We start from the raw sequence: 18,051 nt of genomic DNA, 5'->3' as shown, positions 1-18,051 counted from the left end.
CTTTTCAAATAATTTTTCAAAATTTAACAAAATAGGTTAAATATCAAAAGATATTTGAAAAATATTTTACCAGGAATATAAATATTTAATTGGTAGAATGAATTAGAGTGTATGATTTTCTAATTAAATTGTTTATAAAAAGTGTGTTAATTTGATTAAATGGGCCAATGGCGTTAAAAACTTTATAAAGTTTCATTAAACCCTATTCACCTGGATTGTCATACCGGTCCAATAATTGATATCTGAGCGAGTTGTCTCATACTGTTAATGTAGGCAGAGCATCAATAATGAGAACTCGTGTTAAGAAAACCTTGAGAGTTGGACCTAAGAACCTTGCTAACGAACAAGACCCATATAACTCAGTCCCAAAAACCCCGAAAACAAGTATGGAATCAACCCAAGGAAAAGTTTAAGAACGGATTACCTTGATGATCAATATCAAGAGTAGAGAAAACTCGTTTCTATACTCGTGATTCGAATCACTCCACAAGAGGTATGATTAACACCGCTTGAATGATCCTAATATGCAAATTCTAAAGATACAAGAAATTGCACAAGAAATGGGAGATAGCTCTCAACCAAGCTAATGAGAAAACTCACTTTTCATTAAACTTCAAATTGTGTTTACAACAAGACATCTCAAGGCTATATATAGCCATCCAAACAAGCCATATGAAAAGTCTTAAGCAAATGAAAAGACTTGTAACTTACAAGAAATGAAAAGACTTGTAAATGAAAAGACATAACTTACAAAAAATGAAAAGACAAGCAAATGAAAAGATTAAGAACATGGAAAGCCAACCAAAATAAGTGCAATTCTGTCCATAATGAGGGATGTGAGTGTTTGACTTGGTTTTTGAATTGAATGAGTTGACTTTGACTTGGCTTGATGGAGTTGACTTTGACCATGACCAAGTGGACTTTGACTTGCCTTAAAAACACTTAAAAATGCATAACTTGCACCAAATTGAAGTGAATTGTTCCAACATCTTGCACATCTTCCTTTAATTCTCGTGTCGAGTTCACAAACGCTTGGACACGAAGTAGAAAGGCTTGTTGAAGTTTCCGAGCTCTTGATCTTGTAATCGGTCCATGAGGCATGACAAAGGGAGCTCCTTGGTTCATATCAACTCGCTTGTGGCTGTATCACCGAAGCAAAACTCTTTGCTCATTAGTGTGGGTGAATCAATGGGGATGATTTCATGCTACTTTAATAGATACAATTGTTTGGTGACCTAAATTGGGGTGAACCTATGATCAGAAACAATTGGTAATTTGAGCTTGTGTTACGACTCTTTTTACGGTACGAGTCAAACCGATACAATACTTCTTTTTTATGGAGCAAGAAGAAACACGATATTTTCCACGGTTTAGGCTCGAATCGTTACAACACTCTTTTTTTGAGTTCAAGAGCAACCCTTACAAGGAATTGGAAAATGAAGAACAATCTCACTAACTCTTTCAAATAGTGGATATAAAATTTTTTGCTCACAAATTGTAAGAAAATTTTTTACAAAATAAAACCCTCAAATGACCCGGAGAAATAAAATTAAAAGTGTAAAAGATCCCTCAAAATAAAATTTATCTCACAAAAAATTATAATAACATTTAAGCTTTACCTGATGAATAAGGAAAGAATTGGAGAGATTTTTTTGAGAGAGAAAATTCATTTCCTTTGGGAAAGAATAGTTGTTTAAATAAAAGGGAAAAAGGGTTTAAAATTGGTTTGAAATAAGAATCAATTTGGGCGATTGGATTGAGGTGAAATAAAAATGAAATGTTGAGATTTAAGTAAAAAAAAAAATAATTATTTTTTTATTTAATTGAAATGTTATGTCTCTTAAATTGAGTTGACTATTTTTTTTACAGCGGTAACTTTTTGTTTGTTTTTCTTTTTAAAATTTTTATTTCTTTTCTTCTCTTCTACATTTTCATATTCGCCATATGTCACCTTCTCCTTCTTCCAGAAGGATGATTCAACTGCCACGTAGATTTGCCTTTGATTTCCTTTTGACCACCACTTTTTCGTTTGAACTTCAATTTGAGTAATTGATGATGCGTTGGAATCATTGTTTTGAGCTCTAGCTGTGGACACTTTAAAGCACCAAAATCATCAATTAATTAAAGATGCATTATCAATAAAACATTTAGTATAATTGAAATTCATAGTAAATTTATGCTTTATAACAATAATTCTAAAACACCAAAAGAAATTAAAACTTAGCCGGTTTGTTATCATGAAAAAAATTAATAAATTAAATTAATTAACCAAGATTAAGGGCCAAAAAGCCAACATTAACAAGCCTACTATTTTGGGAACATGACAATATGTGGATTTGGGAACATAATTTGCCAAGATGAAATTTACTTCTTCCCGTATAAAAGTAAGTAGATGAGTTGTTCCTTTAAGTGCTAATTTTATAAGTTGAATAATGGGGTTCACCCTCTCACCTCAAAATGACATAGTTTAAGACTTGAATATAAATAGATTGTTCATTAGAAGATAGTGATACATAAGGTATAATAGACTGTTCTCACCTCTTCTTTGCATATGACAGCTTGCTTTTCATTAAAGCAAAGAAAAGTGAGGCAAAATCGATTTCCCAGACGTGGATGACCTATACCAATATCACACGAGGTAGACTTTAAAAAATCAACAGTTTGTTTTTGCCCTAACGTGAGACAGAAAGAGAGATTTTTGGGTGTTAGAACTTAAAGGAGAGTCAATTTACATTAAAGGTATCTAGGCCTCCCGTCTTTTTTTCTACCAAGGTGAAATCTTCCTCATTGTCCTATATTAAGGATAGGATTTGGAAGTATCTCCAAATGTGGAAACAAGACTTTTTTCTCTATTGGGGGAAAAGAAATTCTCATAAAAGAGGTAATCCAAGCAATCCCTAGCTCCTCTATGTTGTGTTTCAAGCTTCCAAAAGTTATTATCCTTCAGCACAACCGGCTAGCAACAAGGTTCTAGTGGGGTGGCAAGGAGGAGAAGATGAAAAATCATTGGTGTAAATGGGTGATAATGTGTGGTCAAAAAACAAAAGGAGGGCTGAGCTTTCCAGATTAAGAATGTGCCAATCAAGCGTTACCAGCAAAGTAGGGATGACGTATTCTAACGAATCCTAACTCGTTTGTGGCCTGTGTCCTAAAAAGCAAATAGTTTTGGTATTCCTCCTTTTTTGTAGCTAAAAAAAAGTAATGCTTCTTTTATGTGAAAGAGTATCCTTTGGGGAAGGGAATTGTTGAATATAGGAATTTGTTGAGAATTGTAAATGGAAACAACGTGTGTACTTGGCTACATAATTGGATTCCTACAAATTCTACATCTAGACTAATCTATCATTTCAGGGGGAAGCCGATGAGGTTGGTTTCAACTTTGTTTAATTGAGGGAGTGAGTGGAATGCAGATCTGATAATTAGAATGTTTCACCCTTCAGACGCGATAAATATTATTTCTATTCCCCTACCAAAGATAAAGTTTAAAGATGTTCCAATGTGTCATTATAGTAAAGATGAAAAATATCATGTAAGGAGTGGTTATCATGGTTGTTTCTCCAAAAAGGTTGACTAGATATGCCTTGTAGTGAAGATATGGAGAAGTGGTCTTTTTACTGGCGCCTTCAAATGCATCTAAAATTAAGATCTTTAGTTGGAAAGCATTTAAAGATTATATTCCCTCCGGAGTGAATTTTTGAAACAGAGAAATTCGAGGGGCTGAAAGGTACGAACGGTGAGGACATTTTGGGGAAGATTCCTTACACACCATGTGCTTGTGGAGTCATAACAAGAATATGTGGAAAGAAACACCATTTTATCACACTCAATGGCTAAAACCGATTGCTACCCTTAGTGACCTGATGTGGTGGTTCAAGGATCAACTTGAGGAATGAAAATTCAACTACTTCCTAATATGTTATGGGCTATCTGAAACCAATGTAATAAGGTGGTGTTTACGAGGAGCACGTATCGGGGGCCAACAATGGATGGACGGGCTTTATGGTAGTGGGTTCAATCTTATGACCAATAGGTTATTTTAGTTAATGAAAAGTATAGAGTAGTGAATCAGAGATTACCTGAAAGAGGTGTGGTGCAGAGCTGCGATGGCCACTGGAACCCACCCTCTTCTAGTGCATTGAAATTGAATATAGAAGCAACTATAAGAAAGGAGTTACAACAGAAAGGGGTGAGGGAAGGAGATAATCAGAAATGAATGAGTTGAAAATTTTCTTACCATTCTTAGAGTGTACAATCGAAGCTTTGAGGTTGTGGTGGTTGAAACAATGGCGATTAGAGATAGTTTGAGTGTAGTGATAGAAGTTGGTTTTGGTAGCATAATAGTGGAAGCTGATTCGTGGCGAGTCTTTGCGATGCTTCAAGCAAAGGAGGAGAGGTCAGAGGTGGGACTCATCTGCAATGAAATTCAAATAATGGCGACTTAGATGAGAGAAATTACCTTCATGCATTGTCGAAGAGGTGGAAAGACAGCAGCTCACGCGGCAGCTAAAATGGCGGTGGAGGTGGGCACTGATAGAGTTTGACTGGAAGAGGCATCGCTGGAATTGGAAGAGTTAATTTTGCGTGATTTTAGGGCTTTAACCACTTTCGTGTCGGCTTCCTTTTAATTTTGTTTATTATCTTCACTTAAAAAAAATATATGTATTACAAGGGTAAAACCAAATAGTCAAATTGTAATTCAAAATCGTTTCAACAATGAATAAAATGTTCAAATTCAATCAGATTTCAGAACACTCACATTCAAAGCAGTAAAGCAAAATTAAAACAATAAAATAAGAATGAGAGAGGAAGAACAACAAACAATTTATAGTGGTTCAATCCAAAACTTGATCTACATCCACTGAGTAACTTCCATTGATATTTGTTTAAGCAAGGTCTCGATTACATGATCATCTTCCAATCTAGGGTTAATCAAACCAGAATTCAGCCTTTACAGAGTATTTGCAGCAAATCCAAATTGAAGAAAAAAACAAAGTCTCAATACCCTTCTCTCTGGAATTCTCTCAGCCACTTTTCTCACATACACGACCCTCAACCCACTCGGTCATTTTGTTCTGGATTCTTCTTCTCTAATACCCCAATCTCAATTAATTTCCTTCTATTTACAAGAAAAGAAAAATTACAGCAATTACATAAAAAACACGTGCTTTCCCATTGGTGACACATCAGAGTTTGTTATTTCCACGAGAGCTCATGTGAAAAATATTCCACATCACACCAAGGGGAAATTACAGGGCCCACGTCAGTATACCTTGAGTATAAGAAAATATTGACAATCACCAGACTTAAGCTATCAATACTCAACAATCTCCACCTTGATAGCATTAGTCATATTTGATTTAAACCCTGCACAAATAGGGAAGTGACTACAAACACACAGAAAATTATCCAGCACCAATTTTGAGAGTTTGCAGGCTAACTCTCAAACTTATTCAATGGGAGAACTTTAGTAAATGCATATTTTCAAGTGTGATAATTTTCTCTAACTTAATCAAACCTTCACTGAGTATATCCCTAAGAAAATGGTAGCGAATGTCGATATGTTTTGTTTGCGCGTGGTATGTTTGATTCTAAGACAAACAAACAGTACTTTGGCTATCACAAAATACAATCAATGTACTGTCAGTTTTCTTCAGCTCGTTTGTTATCTCTCTTAACCATAAAGCTTCCTTGATTGCTTCAGTAGCTGCCATGTATTCTGCCTTTGTAGTGGACAGGACCATAATTGATTGAAGGGTTGACTTCCAACTTACAGTATTACTCAAATAAGTAAAAACTAACCTAGATAATGATCTTATTCTGTCACAATCTGTAGCATAATTAGCATCCACATAGCCAATCAGATGTTTTTCAAAATTACTTACTTGTGTAAATGAGCCCATATGAAAGTGTCCCTTTGACATATCGCATAATCCATTTTACCGCCAACCAGTGTTGTTCCCCTGGGTTCGCCATGTATCGACTCACGACACTCATGCAATGTGCCAAATATGGTCTTGTACATACCATTAAGTACATTAAACTACCAATTGTACTTGTATAAGGGAAACTTGACAAATTCTCCTTCTCTTTTATCAATTTGAGGTGATTGAAGCATGGTTAATTTAAAATGTTTTGCAAGGGGTACAGATATAGCCTTACATTGATCCATCTTGAACTTGCATAATGTTCTTGAGATATTTTTAAGATTCCTGCTTCTATATCTCTTAAAATATTGATACCTAAAATCCGTTTGGCAGCACCAAGTTCCTTCATGTCAAAATTCTTTTTCAGCTGATTCTTCAACTTATCAATTTCCAGGATATCTCTACTGGCTATTAGCATATCATCTACGTATAAAACCAAGTAGATGGAAGCTCTACAATCAAATTGTTTGTAATAGACACACCGATCTAATTTACTCCTAGAGAATCCACAAGATAGTATGAAAGAATCGAACTTAAGATACCACTGCCTAAGTGATTGTTTAAAGCCATAGAGTGATTTTTTCAAGAGGCATACCTTATTTTCTGATTCTTTGGTAATAAAAACCTGTAGGTTGATGCATATAGATGGTTTCCAAATCTCCATGTAAGAAGGCTGTTTTTACATCAAGTTGTTCTAATCTCGGGGTCATATGCAGCTGTAAGAGACATCAGAATCCTAATATATGTATGCCGATCAACTGGTGAAAAAATCTCTAAATAATCAACTCCCTTAGTTTGTGTAAACCCCTTGGCAACCAATCTAGCTTTATATCTTATTGGTTCATTTGGATCTACTGTTTCAGCCATTTTTCACTATCAGAAGAATTTATTGCAGCAGCATAATCCATGGGTTCATTATCTGAATGGTTAATTTCAGTATTCAAAGCATAATAAACCAAATCTACATTTCCATATCTGGATGGGGGCCTAATTTCCCTCCTCTGTCTATCTCTTGCAAGTCTATAATTTTTAAGATCAATGGGCTGTGGGTTAAGTGTTAAAGTTTGTGCATCATGGTCAGAAGCTCCACCATCATTGGTGTTTACATCAATGTTCTCAACTTCAGCATCTAAGTCTTCTGCACCTTTATTTTCTATTTCATTCAAGTTTTCAACTCTAGAATTATTAGACATTGGAGGATCCAACTCCATTTTGAAGGTGATTTTTTCTGGTGCTTTAACAGATGAGTTTCTTGAGACATTATTACTCATTGCAATTGTTGTCTCATAAAAAATAACATCTCTACTAATAAAACGTCTTTCCTCACCTTTTTCTAAACTCCATAATCTATAGCCCTTTTCACCTTGGGGGTAGCCCAGAAATAGACATTTTTTAGCTCTATGGTCAAGCTTTCCTTCTTTAGAGTGAGCATAGGCTAAACACTCGAATATCCTTAAACCAGAAAGGTCAGGGGGACTTCCAGTCCACATTTCCATGGGAGTTTTATTGTTTATGGCTGAACACCTATTGATTAGGTATGCAACAATCACTACTGCCTCTCCCCAAAACCTTTTATTTAGGTTTGCATTAGAAAAAAGACATTTTCAAGTAAGGTTCAGTTCATTCTTTCAGCAAGACCATTATTGTGGAATTACTCCCACAGTGAAGTGTCTTTCAATGCCTTCTTTAGAGCACATGTTTTTGAACTCTCGACTAAGGAATTCAAGCCCAATGTCCGTTCTCAAACATTGAAGCCTCTTACTTGTTTTCTTTTCAACTAAAACCCTCCACTCTTCAAATTTTCTAAAGGTTTCATCCTTTGTTTTGAGAGGATATACCCATACACGCCTTGAGTAATCATCAACAATGGAGAGGAAATACCTTGCTCCACCAAGTGTGGGTGTTTTTTCTGGGCCCCATAGGTCAGCATGTATATAATCTAAAATTGACTTAGATATATGTTTTCCTTTACCAAAAGAGACCCTTGTTGCTTTGCCATATATACAATGTTCACAAGTTCCAAGTGATCCAATAGGTGAGGATCCAAGTAAACCTTGTTTCTTTAATTCAACAAGTCCTTTCTCACTTACATGTCCCAGTCGTTTATGCCATACATTGGCTTTATCCTATTCATTCTGTGATGCTACAGCTGTTGTACGACAAATAGTGGTTCCTTCTAGGACATATAGTCCATTAACCAACTTTCCTTTCAATTTTACCATTGCTCCTTTGATAACTTTCATGGTACCTCTTTCTGTTTTACATGTATACCCAGCTTTATCAAACACTCCCAATGACAATAAACTTCTTTTCAGATCTGGGACATACCTTACATCTGAGAGAACTCTTGTTTGATTGTCAAACATTTTGACTTGTATAGAACCAATCTCTTTTATGCTGCATTCCTGATGGTTCCCTAATATGGCTTTTCCTTCGGTAAGAGACTCAAAGTCTTGAAACCAGTGGCGGTTTGGCATCATATGAAACGAACACCCAGAGTCAAGGATCCATTTTGAACCAAAAGATACTTCAGAAGCTGTTAGAACTTCCGCTGAGTCATATCCTTTAGTAATGTTTGCATTAATTGCCTCCTCTAGCTTCTTATTTTCTAATTTTCTTTTATTCTTCAGTTCTAAACAGTTTCTATGAATATGTCCCTCCTTGTGATAGTAGTAACATCTTCTTACTTTACCTTGACACTTAAACCTTCCCCCGTTGGCTTTTGATCTCCCTCTACTGCTACTTGCTTTAAAATTTTTCTTATCTGATCTATCTTTGGTGAAATGTACTTAACCTTCCTTTGAATTTGTCTTTTTCATTTGTAATTCTCGTGACCTCAGAGCATTGATAACAATATCAAGCGTCAAGCTATCCCTGCCATACTTAATAGTAGTTTTAACTTCATTATATGATTCTGGAAGTCAATTTAAGAGAATTATAGCTTTATTCTCATCCTCAAGTTTCTCACCAATATTAACCATATCAATGGTAATTCTATTAAATTCATCCAGATTTTGCTCTAAATCCTTAGTCACATCCATCCTGTATCCAAATAACTTTTCCTTAAGGTACAACTTATTAGAAAGAGATTTTGTAAGATAAATTTCATCTAATTCAGTCCATACATCTTTTGCCGTAGATTGTTCATTAACTTGCCTCAAAACATTGTCTGCCAAGTAGAGAATTATCGAGCTGTAGGCGATTTCCTTCGTTTCCTTAAATTGTTTATCAGTCATATCCTCGAGTTTATCATCAGACTGATCGAGGCCTATTGCAACCTTCTACTGTACAAGGAGCGCCTTCATTTTCTTCTTCCATAAGGAGAAATCTCATTTGCCATCGAATTTGTCTACCTCAAACTTAGCTGTCATCACAGACAATTCTAATAATATATTATTTCAACGTTCGGGTGAGATTTCTAGGCTCTGATACCACTTTGTAATTCAAAATCGTTTCAACAATGAACAAAATGACCAAATTCAACCAGATTTCAGAACACTCATATTCAAAGAAGTCAAACAAAACTAAAACAATAAAAGAAGAATGAGAGGGGAAGAACAGCAAACAATTTATGGTGGTTCGATCCAAAATTTGATCTACATCCACTGAGTCACTTCCATTGATAATTGTTTCAGCAAGGTCTCGATTACATGATCATCTTCCAACCCAAGGCTTAATCAAACCAAAAATCAGCCTTTACAGAGTATTTGCAGTAGACTCAAATTAAAGAAGAAAACAAAGTCTCAATATCCTTCTTTCTGGAATTCTCTCAACCCCTTTTCTCACATACACGACCCTCAATCCACTCGACTTTTTGTTTTGGATTCTTCTTCTTTAATATCCCAATCTCAATTAATTTCCTTCTATTTACAAGGAAAGAAAAATTACAGCACTTACATAAAAGACACGTGCTTTTCATTGGTGACACATAGGAGTTTGTTATTTCCACCAAAACTCATGTCAAAAATTTTCCACATCACACCAAGGGGAAATTGCTGGGCCCACGTTAGTATAACTTGAGTATAAGAAAATATTGACAATCACCAGACTTAAGCTATCAATACTCAACACAAATTTATATTTAATGTATTAGATAAAAAATTGATGAGAAATAATGTATTTTTTTATAATGTATATTGGCTACATTAAATAAAAGAGAGAAAATATATATTTTATTTATATATATTCAATGTATCAATAAAATAATAATTAAAACTTTAATATATAAGATATATTAAAAGATAAGATAGGAATTTGAGTAGACTCAAATAGGGCTAAGCCTAATTTGAATGATTGAGATTTTATAAAAAAATAAAGTCTCTAAATGTAAGGACTGTTTGAAAGTGGAAAAAAAAAGAAAAAAAGAAAAAAAAGAAGGAAAAAAATTGGAATTTTAGTTGGAGCATTTTGGTAATTTTGAAAAAATGGAAGTTTTTTTTTAAAGGCATGTGTGTGTTGTTGATTAGTGAAGGTGTGTGACAGGTGTTTTAAAAAGAAAATAAAAGGAGGGGAAGAGAGAGAATAAATAAAAGAAAGAAAAAGAAAGCATAAGAACGGAAAAAGGAAATAAAAGAAAGAAATGTGAAGAAAAGAGAGAGACAACGAAGGAGAAGAAGAATGAATAGTGAAGAGAAAGAAATCGAAGGTGTTCGGCTAAGGAAGGAAGAGTTTTTCTTTTAACCGGTTTGAGTTTTTGAAGTTTGTTTTTGGATAAGTTTCATTGTCTTAAACCATGAGATTCTCGAGTACAGACTCCTTTAATTTGTGGGTTTTGTGAATGACAAGTTATTTGAGGTTAAAATTGTGGTTCTTGGTTGAAGATTAAGACGGAAAAACAGGGAAAGAGGATGGAAGGAAGGAAGAAAATCTGTGGGTTTTGGAGAAGAAAGAAGAAGAAGATGAATAGTTTTTGGAAGAGAGAGAAATAAATTTTTTAATAGAATTTAATTAAGAAAAGTAAAATGAATTGGTAAAAGAAAGGGGGAAATCACGTGAGAAGATGAAAGGAAGAGAAATTCAATGGGTTTTGGTGGAACCCACCTGTAAATAGTATGAGAGAGAAAAAGATGGGTTTTTAATGAAGAGAGAGAATGAGTTATAAAATTGGATTTATGTGGACTAATTTGGAAGATAATGTCATTTCAATTGGAAATAAGAATATGTTGAAATTAAATTGGATTAAAGCATGACTTAATTTGGTATTGAATCGATATTTCAGGTCGAGCAGAAATTGGAACAGAGGACGACCGAGTTTGAGGGATCTGTGAGTGGTTACTTTACTAAATGTTTTGGATATTATTATTGGAATTTGTGAGTGGTCATTTTATTAAATGCTTTTGGAAATCTATTATAGAATTTCTGAGAAAGTATATATATTATAATAGAATTTCAAGAAAGTATATATTATATATGTTTTAGCATTTCTGCTAAGAATTAAAGAAAATGTGTTAGAAAAAATTATTTTAGAAATGTTTATTAGAAATAGAAATGCTTTATGATTTCAAAGAAATGTTCGAGAAAGTTATGAAGTGTTATTTAGAAAGAGATTTCAGAAAAATGATTTTAGAATTTCTGTTTAGAGAGAAGTATTTTAGAAATGATTTGAGAAAGTTAGAAATGTTCTTAGAAAGAAGAAAAGAAGAATTTTAGAACAGTTTATGAGATTGAAAAAGAAGTTTTCAAACCACCATGTTATTGTATCCAGGTGACTACCCATATGTTATGTGAATGTGTTTCTATAGTATACCCAGAAATAGAAGGTCTTTGGGACCATTTTACTCCACGTGTTGAGAGAATTATTCTGCTATGCGTATTGAGATTACTCTATGCTAGTAGACAAGAATTATTCTTCTGTGTGTATTGAGATTACTCTACGCCAGTAGACCAAAATAGAATGTGGATACATGTGTGGTGTTGAGTTTTATCCATCTGTTTTATGTTTGAAGAAGAATGTTTTATATGTTTTAGAATGTGTTTTAGAGCAGGTTCAGAAGTTAGCGTAACTAGGTTGCAGGAGACGCAGTGAATGTTGGGGCGATAAGGGCCAAATCCGAATTCCAAATCTTGGACTTGGGAGCGTTGTCTTTTCGATTTGCCTGGAGAGAAATTGTTGTTACAAGTTTGATTTTGAGAAGTTTATTGAGTTTTATGAAATGTATAACGTTGCTCTAGTTTTACTCGAGTTTTATGGAATTTTAAATCAGAATGTTTGTACTTCAGTTTTATGAAGTTTGCTTTGAGAACTGAATTTTCAATTATTTATGAAAGAAAGTTGATGAAATTATTTTCTTATTAACTTACCACTCACTGAGCTTCCCAGCTCACTGTTTATATTTTGTTTTCCCCCAGGCTGTACCTGAGTAACTGAGTTTCTGAGTTTCAAGAAGAATTTAGTTCAGCTTCTACCACCCAGGATAGTTCAAGAGTTGCATATCACTTTGTATGTAATTTAGTTGGTTTGTAAGAAATTTTATCTGCACCATGTTGATAGGAAAAAAATGTATAGAATGGATGTAAGAATGGTTGTTCTGTAAGTTTATTACTTTTATTGTACATCCATATTCAGGGTTTGTTAGTCAAGGTTCAGGTCAAAGGAAGGAAAAAGTTGACCATTGACTTCGTAGTTAGTCGGGGTCTGTGGTCGGCACGACTCGTTCTGGGACTAGTAGGTGTTTTGGGACGGGTCGTGTCACTAAACTTTTCCTACCACTTTTGGAGAAAGTCGTCCTACTTCTCAACAAGGTTCTCACCAATCTTGTTATTGTGATGGAGTTGTAGTAAAAAAGATCTATTAGACATCTACACGTATGCATACAATAAGATTAAGAATCTTCTAAGGTATGGTACCACTATTATATATATATTTATTTTGTTTAATTCTATACAAAATTCATTGTCCACCTCTTCATTTATAAATTGTTCTTGTTGACGCAGAAATTTGGCCTCTTGGGATCTCGTCGAATTCGCACCAATCTTCTAGAACAAAGGGATTGATGATACCTGCAAATAGTACAACACTAAGACCGGTGTGGCTTTTGCCACACGGGCTCCGATGCCTAAGTTAGTATCGGAGTAGTCGGGTATAAAGAGTAGGGTTGTTAGGCATACCTCTAGGGTTTGAATTACCCTTGTATTTATAATCGTCGACCCCTAATCCCTTCAAGATCAGCTGAACCCTAATCCTCCTAGGATTTACATTCGTCGAATCCTTATGCACTCAGGAGATCACAGAATGGGCTTCACGTTGTACTATTCAAGGTCGAGACCAAGTCGACTTGGACTGGGCTTGCATGGGGGTCGGGAATCACTGGAGAGGTTCTAGCCACTAGGCCGAGAACTCCTTGGTGCCAAGAAGTGCTACGCGCCGACCCCGGGTCGGCTACGGCCGGCCGGGTCGCTGGGCCCCGACCCGCTTACCTCTCTCTGGGTCCGCTCCTTCTTCGACTCTCTTTCCTCTTTTCGGTTGCTTAGCCTGATCTCTATTTTCTCCCTATAATAGTTCTACTATCGTTTGATGACTATTTTACTTTTTGTTTTTTATTTTTTAAAAATATCCTTGTTTGATAAGGAATTCAATTTTAATTTTTTATTTTTAAAATTTCAAAAAACTAAAAAAATGTAGTTTTTAAAAGAAAGATATTAATAATGTGTATGGAACCACATGAAATCAAGGTATAAGAGTTAACTATGGTAAAATGATTCGAGATTGTATACTTGATCGTGCTACCAAGTCTATTGAAAAAGTTAAATTGCTTTTGTTAATTTAACATATTAACAAGTATAATTAACTGGAATGTTTGAATCTTTGTATTCTAGAGAAAGGATTAACAAAATGAAATTCGAACTTAGAACTCAAAAGACATGTCATTGGCACCACCATCCACCACCTCCAATCACGGGGCAGATAAGTACTTTTCATCTAAGCCTCAACCTTTTTTTTCTAGTCAGTGCAACAAATCTTTTTCTCACCCTCAATTTTATGCCCAAATTTATCTCTAGAAAATTATCCATCTCCGTCTAAAATTTTCATCTTTTTAATATTTACTATTATTTTTTTCTCTCTCCAAAATTTTCATTTCTATCTACCATATCATTCTTGTGGTTAATTTAATAGTCAAACTTTTTTCTCTCTAATATTTCGCATTTTATAACTTTTATTTATGTTTCTAATTATTTTTCTGTAGCAAATATAACTCCAACATTTCTCTATTTAATTTTTCTCTTTCAATTTTCTTTCGCTATAACTTTTATTTATTTATTTTTCTCCAACAAATATCTCAAATCTTTTCCTCCCTAAAAATTTGTTCTCACTATGATTTTCCTTTTTTTTTCTTTCTTTCTCTAACACGTTTGCTCTCTCAACTTTACTCACCTTCTAAAAAAAGTTTTTGCCGTTTTAACTTGTCTCTCACTAAATGTTTTTTTTTCTCTAAATCTCTTTATTTATCTCTATAAATTTACTCTCTCTCCTTTAAAAAATATCTTCTTTTATCGCTTTAAATCTTTAGTTTCATGATATTCTTGGATATCTACACCAAGAACAGGGAAGGACCCCAACCCCAATCCCATTTTTTAAATAATAAATATATTTTTTATTAACTATTTTAAAAAATTAAGAAACAAATATTAGAGAGGTTTTTAAAACTAATTATTTATACTAGTAATTAATAGTCTTATAAAAGAGCTAAATAGTCATTAAAAGTGTATTTTAACCTCATCCGTTTCCAGATTAGCACTAATTTTTATAGGAACGGTTAGGAATTTATAATTCCTTTTCTTAGTGTTCCTCTGAGTTGTATACATAAATTTGTTTTCCCTTTTGAACCTAGATCTTGGGATCTCTAGTCAGCTAGGTTGGGTTACATTATGTTAACTCTTATATTACAGGCTTCAATCTCATTCCTATTGAAGACAATTTCACTTGCTCTCTTGCCAAAGCTTTCGTAAGCGGATCAGCAATATTATCCTTTGATTTCACATAATGAATTGATATAATTCCATTACAGAGCAATTGTCTTATGGTTTATGTCGTCGACGTATATGTCGAGACTTACCATTATACATTAAGTTTTGCGCTCTTCCAATAGCGGCTTGACTATCACAATGTATACATATTGGGGGTACAGGTTTCGTCCAATTAGGAATATCTTCCAAAAAGTTCCGTAACCATTCGGCTTCTTCCCCTGCTTTGTCCAAAGCTATGAATTTAGATTCCATAGTTGACCTTGCTATACACGTTTGCTTGGAAGATTTCCAGGATATAGCTCAACTTCCGAGTGTTAAGATATATCCACCTGTTGACTTTGAATTTTTCATACTAGTTATCCAACTTGCATCACTGTACCCTTCAAGTACAGCTGGATATCTAATATAATGTAAGCCGTAATTTTGAGTATATTTTAAATAGCCCAAAGCTCGTAAAAGACATTTCCAGTGATCTGGACTTGGATATTTGTATATCGACTTAACATACTTAGCGGATATGCTATATCCGGTCTTGTACAATTCATAACATACATTAAACTTCCTATTATACGAGAGTACTCCAATCGAGATATACTATCACTCGTATTTGAAGAATGGCTAGCATCCAATGGTGTCTTTACAACTTTTATATCACATTTCTTGAATTTTTCAAGAATTTTTTCGATATAATGTGACTGAGAAAGTGCTAATCCATCAGATGTTCTATGGATCTTGATTCCCAAGATAACATTTGCGACACTCATATCTTTCATCTTAAACTTTCTAGTCAATATTTGTTTTGTAGCAAATATAATTTCTTTATTGCTACCAATTATTAACATATCATCAACATACAAACATACAATTACGAACTCTATTTGAGTTCCTTTAACATAGACACATTTGTCACATTCATTGATTTTGAAACCATTTGTTATTATAACATGGTCAAACTTTTCATGCCATTGCTTGGGCGCCTATTTCAAATCATAAAGAGATTTGACCAGTTTGCATACTTTCTTCTCTTGTCCAAGAACAACAAAAGCATCTGGTTGTTCCATATATATTTCTTCCTTTAATTCACCATTTAAGAAAGCCATTTTTACATCTATTTGATGTATTTCAATGTTGTATAAAGCTGTTAAGGCTATTAACATGCAAATAGAAGTAATTCTAGTGACGAATGAATATGTATCAAAATAATCCAACCCTTCTTTTTGTTTATAGCCTTTGGCTACAAGACGACCTTTATACTTATCAATTGTTCCATCTGCTTTCATCTTCCTCTTAAAAATCTATTTACAACCCAATGGTTTAGAACCAGTAGGAAGATCAACCAATTCCCATGTATGGTTTTGCATAATGGAATCAATTTCACTTTGTATAGCCTCTTTCCAATATGGTGCTTCTTGAGAAGAAATTGCTTCAGCAAACGTTTGAGGTTCATTTTCCAACAAATATGTTAGAAAATCTGGCCCAAAAGTTTTTTCAACTCTTGTTCTCTTACTACCTCTCGGCCCTTGAACCTCATCCAAAATGTCTTGATTAGATGATGATTCATGTGTCCTTTTCCTTATATTTGACTCATTTTTCATATTATAAGGAAACACATTCTCAAAAAATGATGCACTCGTTGACTCAATAATTGTATTTGCATGTATGTCAAGATTTTCTGACTTATGTACAAGAAACCGATATGCACTAATGTTAATTGCATACCTAATAAACACACAGTCAACCATTTTTTGACCTATTTTAACCATTTTTGATTTAGGAATCGCCACCTTGGCCAAACACCCTCACACTTTCATAAATTTATAAGTCGGTTTTCGTCCCTTCCATAATTCATATGGAATTTCCTGTGTTTTCTTATATGGAATTCTATTCAGGATGTAATTTGATGTAAGAAACGCTTCCTCCCACAATTTGTGGTAATCCTGAACTAATCAACATAGCATTCATCATTTCTTTTAGTGTTCGATTTTTCCGTTCTGCTATGCCATTTGATTGAGGAGAATAAGGAGCAGTAGTTTGATGTACAAATTCCATTTTCTGAACAAAAACCTTCAAAAGGTGAATCATATTCTCCCCCTCGATCACTTCGAAACATTTTAATCTTTTTGCCTAGTTGATTTTCCCTTTTAGCCTTGTAGTGTTTAAACACTTATATGGCTTCATCTTTACTTTTTAGCAGATAAACATAACAGTACCTCGTACTGTCATCAATAAATGTTGTAAAATACTTTTTACCTCCTCTTATAGTAAAAAATTTCAAATCACATATATCGCTGTGAATTAATTCAAGAGGTTCAGTTTCTCTTTCTACTAAATAAAATGGAGGTTTTATCATCTTTGATTCAACACATATTTCACATTTTTTTATTATGATTTAATGTGAAACTAGTTATTAAATAAATATTACACAACTTCTTTAAAGTTTTGTAATTAACTTGGCCCAGTCGCTCATGCCAAATATTAGAAGAGTTAGTCAAGTAAGCAGAAGAAATATTCTTATTATTAATAGTAGGGGACATGGGTACAACAATCATTACATTCATCTTAAATAGACCATCACTCAAATAACCCTTCCCTACATAGACATCATGCTTACTAAGTACAAACTTATCGGAAACAAACACCAATTTGAACCCATTTTTGTTTAGCAGAGAACCAGAGACTAAGTTCACGGGGAGAGTGGAGCCTCAAGAAGCACTGTTGAGAGGAATATGCTTGGCCCCTCTTCATTCTCTACAGGGCTCCAAACCCTAACGCCTTTCCAAGAGATTTGGAAATGAAAATGAAAGAAGAAGGCATCTTGTGAATGTCTGGAACATGAAACACTTCATTTAGAGTCAGTTCTTTGCCAGAAGTCATTTTCAGTACTACCTTTCCTCGTCCGTCAACTCTGAAACTTGAAGAATTACCCATGTAAAGTTGTTCTCTATTTCCAGTTAGTGTATAAGTAGAGAACATCCACTTATTGACACATATATGATGAGTGGCACCAATGTCTACCCACCATTCATTGGTATTGCCTACCAAGTTACATTCAGACACTACAACTGATAAATCAATGTCAACAACTCCATCAGAAAGATTATCCATTTATGTTACATGTGCTTGAGCATTTGATTTCTTCTTCTGGAAAGACTTTGGCTTTCGG

General features: G+C 34.2%; 1 protein-coding gene across 4 annotated transcripts; it reads right to left on the bottom strand.

Annotated features, from left to right (window-relative positions):
- Window positions 1-639: 639 nt before the first annotated feature.
- LOC148209712 (uncharacterized) lies at window positions 640-9,714 on the bottom strand. Of its 4 annotated transcripts, XM_088127931.1 has the most exons (7): window positions 9,491-9,714; window positions 4,457-4,556; window positions 4,235-4,373; window positions 4,077-4,157; window positions 2,539-2,618; window positions 1,952-2,094; window positions 640-1,141 (listed from the first exon to the last, which is right to left on the bottom strand). In XM_088127931.1, exons 2-7 carry the CDS (start codon window positions 4,460-4,462, stop codon window positions 943-945), a joined length of 648 nt encoding a protein of 215 aa, XP_087984057.1. In that variant the 5' UTR covers window positions 4,463-4,556; window positions 9,491-9,714; the 3' UTR covers window positions 640-942. The 4 variants fall into 4 exon arrangements, with proteins under 4 accessions (XP_087984057.1, XP_087984056.1, XP_087984058.1 ...); XM_088127930.1 differs by lacking the exon at window positions 9,491-9,714 and having other exon boundaries at window positions 4,457-5,920; XM_088127932.1 differs by lacking the exon at window positions 9,491-9,714 and having other exon boundaries at window positions 4,077-4,127; window positions 4,457-5,920.
- Window positions 9,715-18,051: the final 8,337 nt, after the last annotated feature.

This window comes from Momordica charantia (genome assembly GCF_013281855.1).
Source record: "Momordica charantia cultivar OHB3-1 chromosome 8 unlocalized genomic scaffold, Mcharantia_2.0 BLBB01000008.1, whole genome shotgun sequence".
Taxonomy (NCBI): Eukaryota; Viridiplantae; Streptophyta; class Magnoliopsida; order Cucurbitales; family Cucurbitaceae; genus Momordica; species Momordica charantia.
This window is presented reverse-complemented; position numbering and strand designations above follow the sequence as displayed.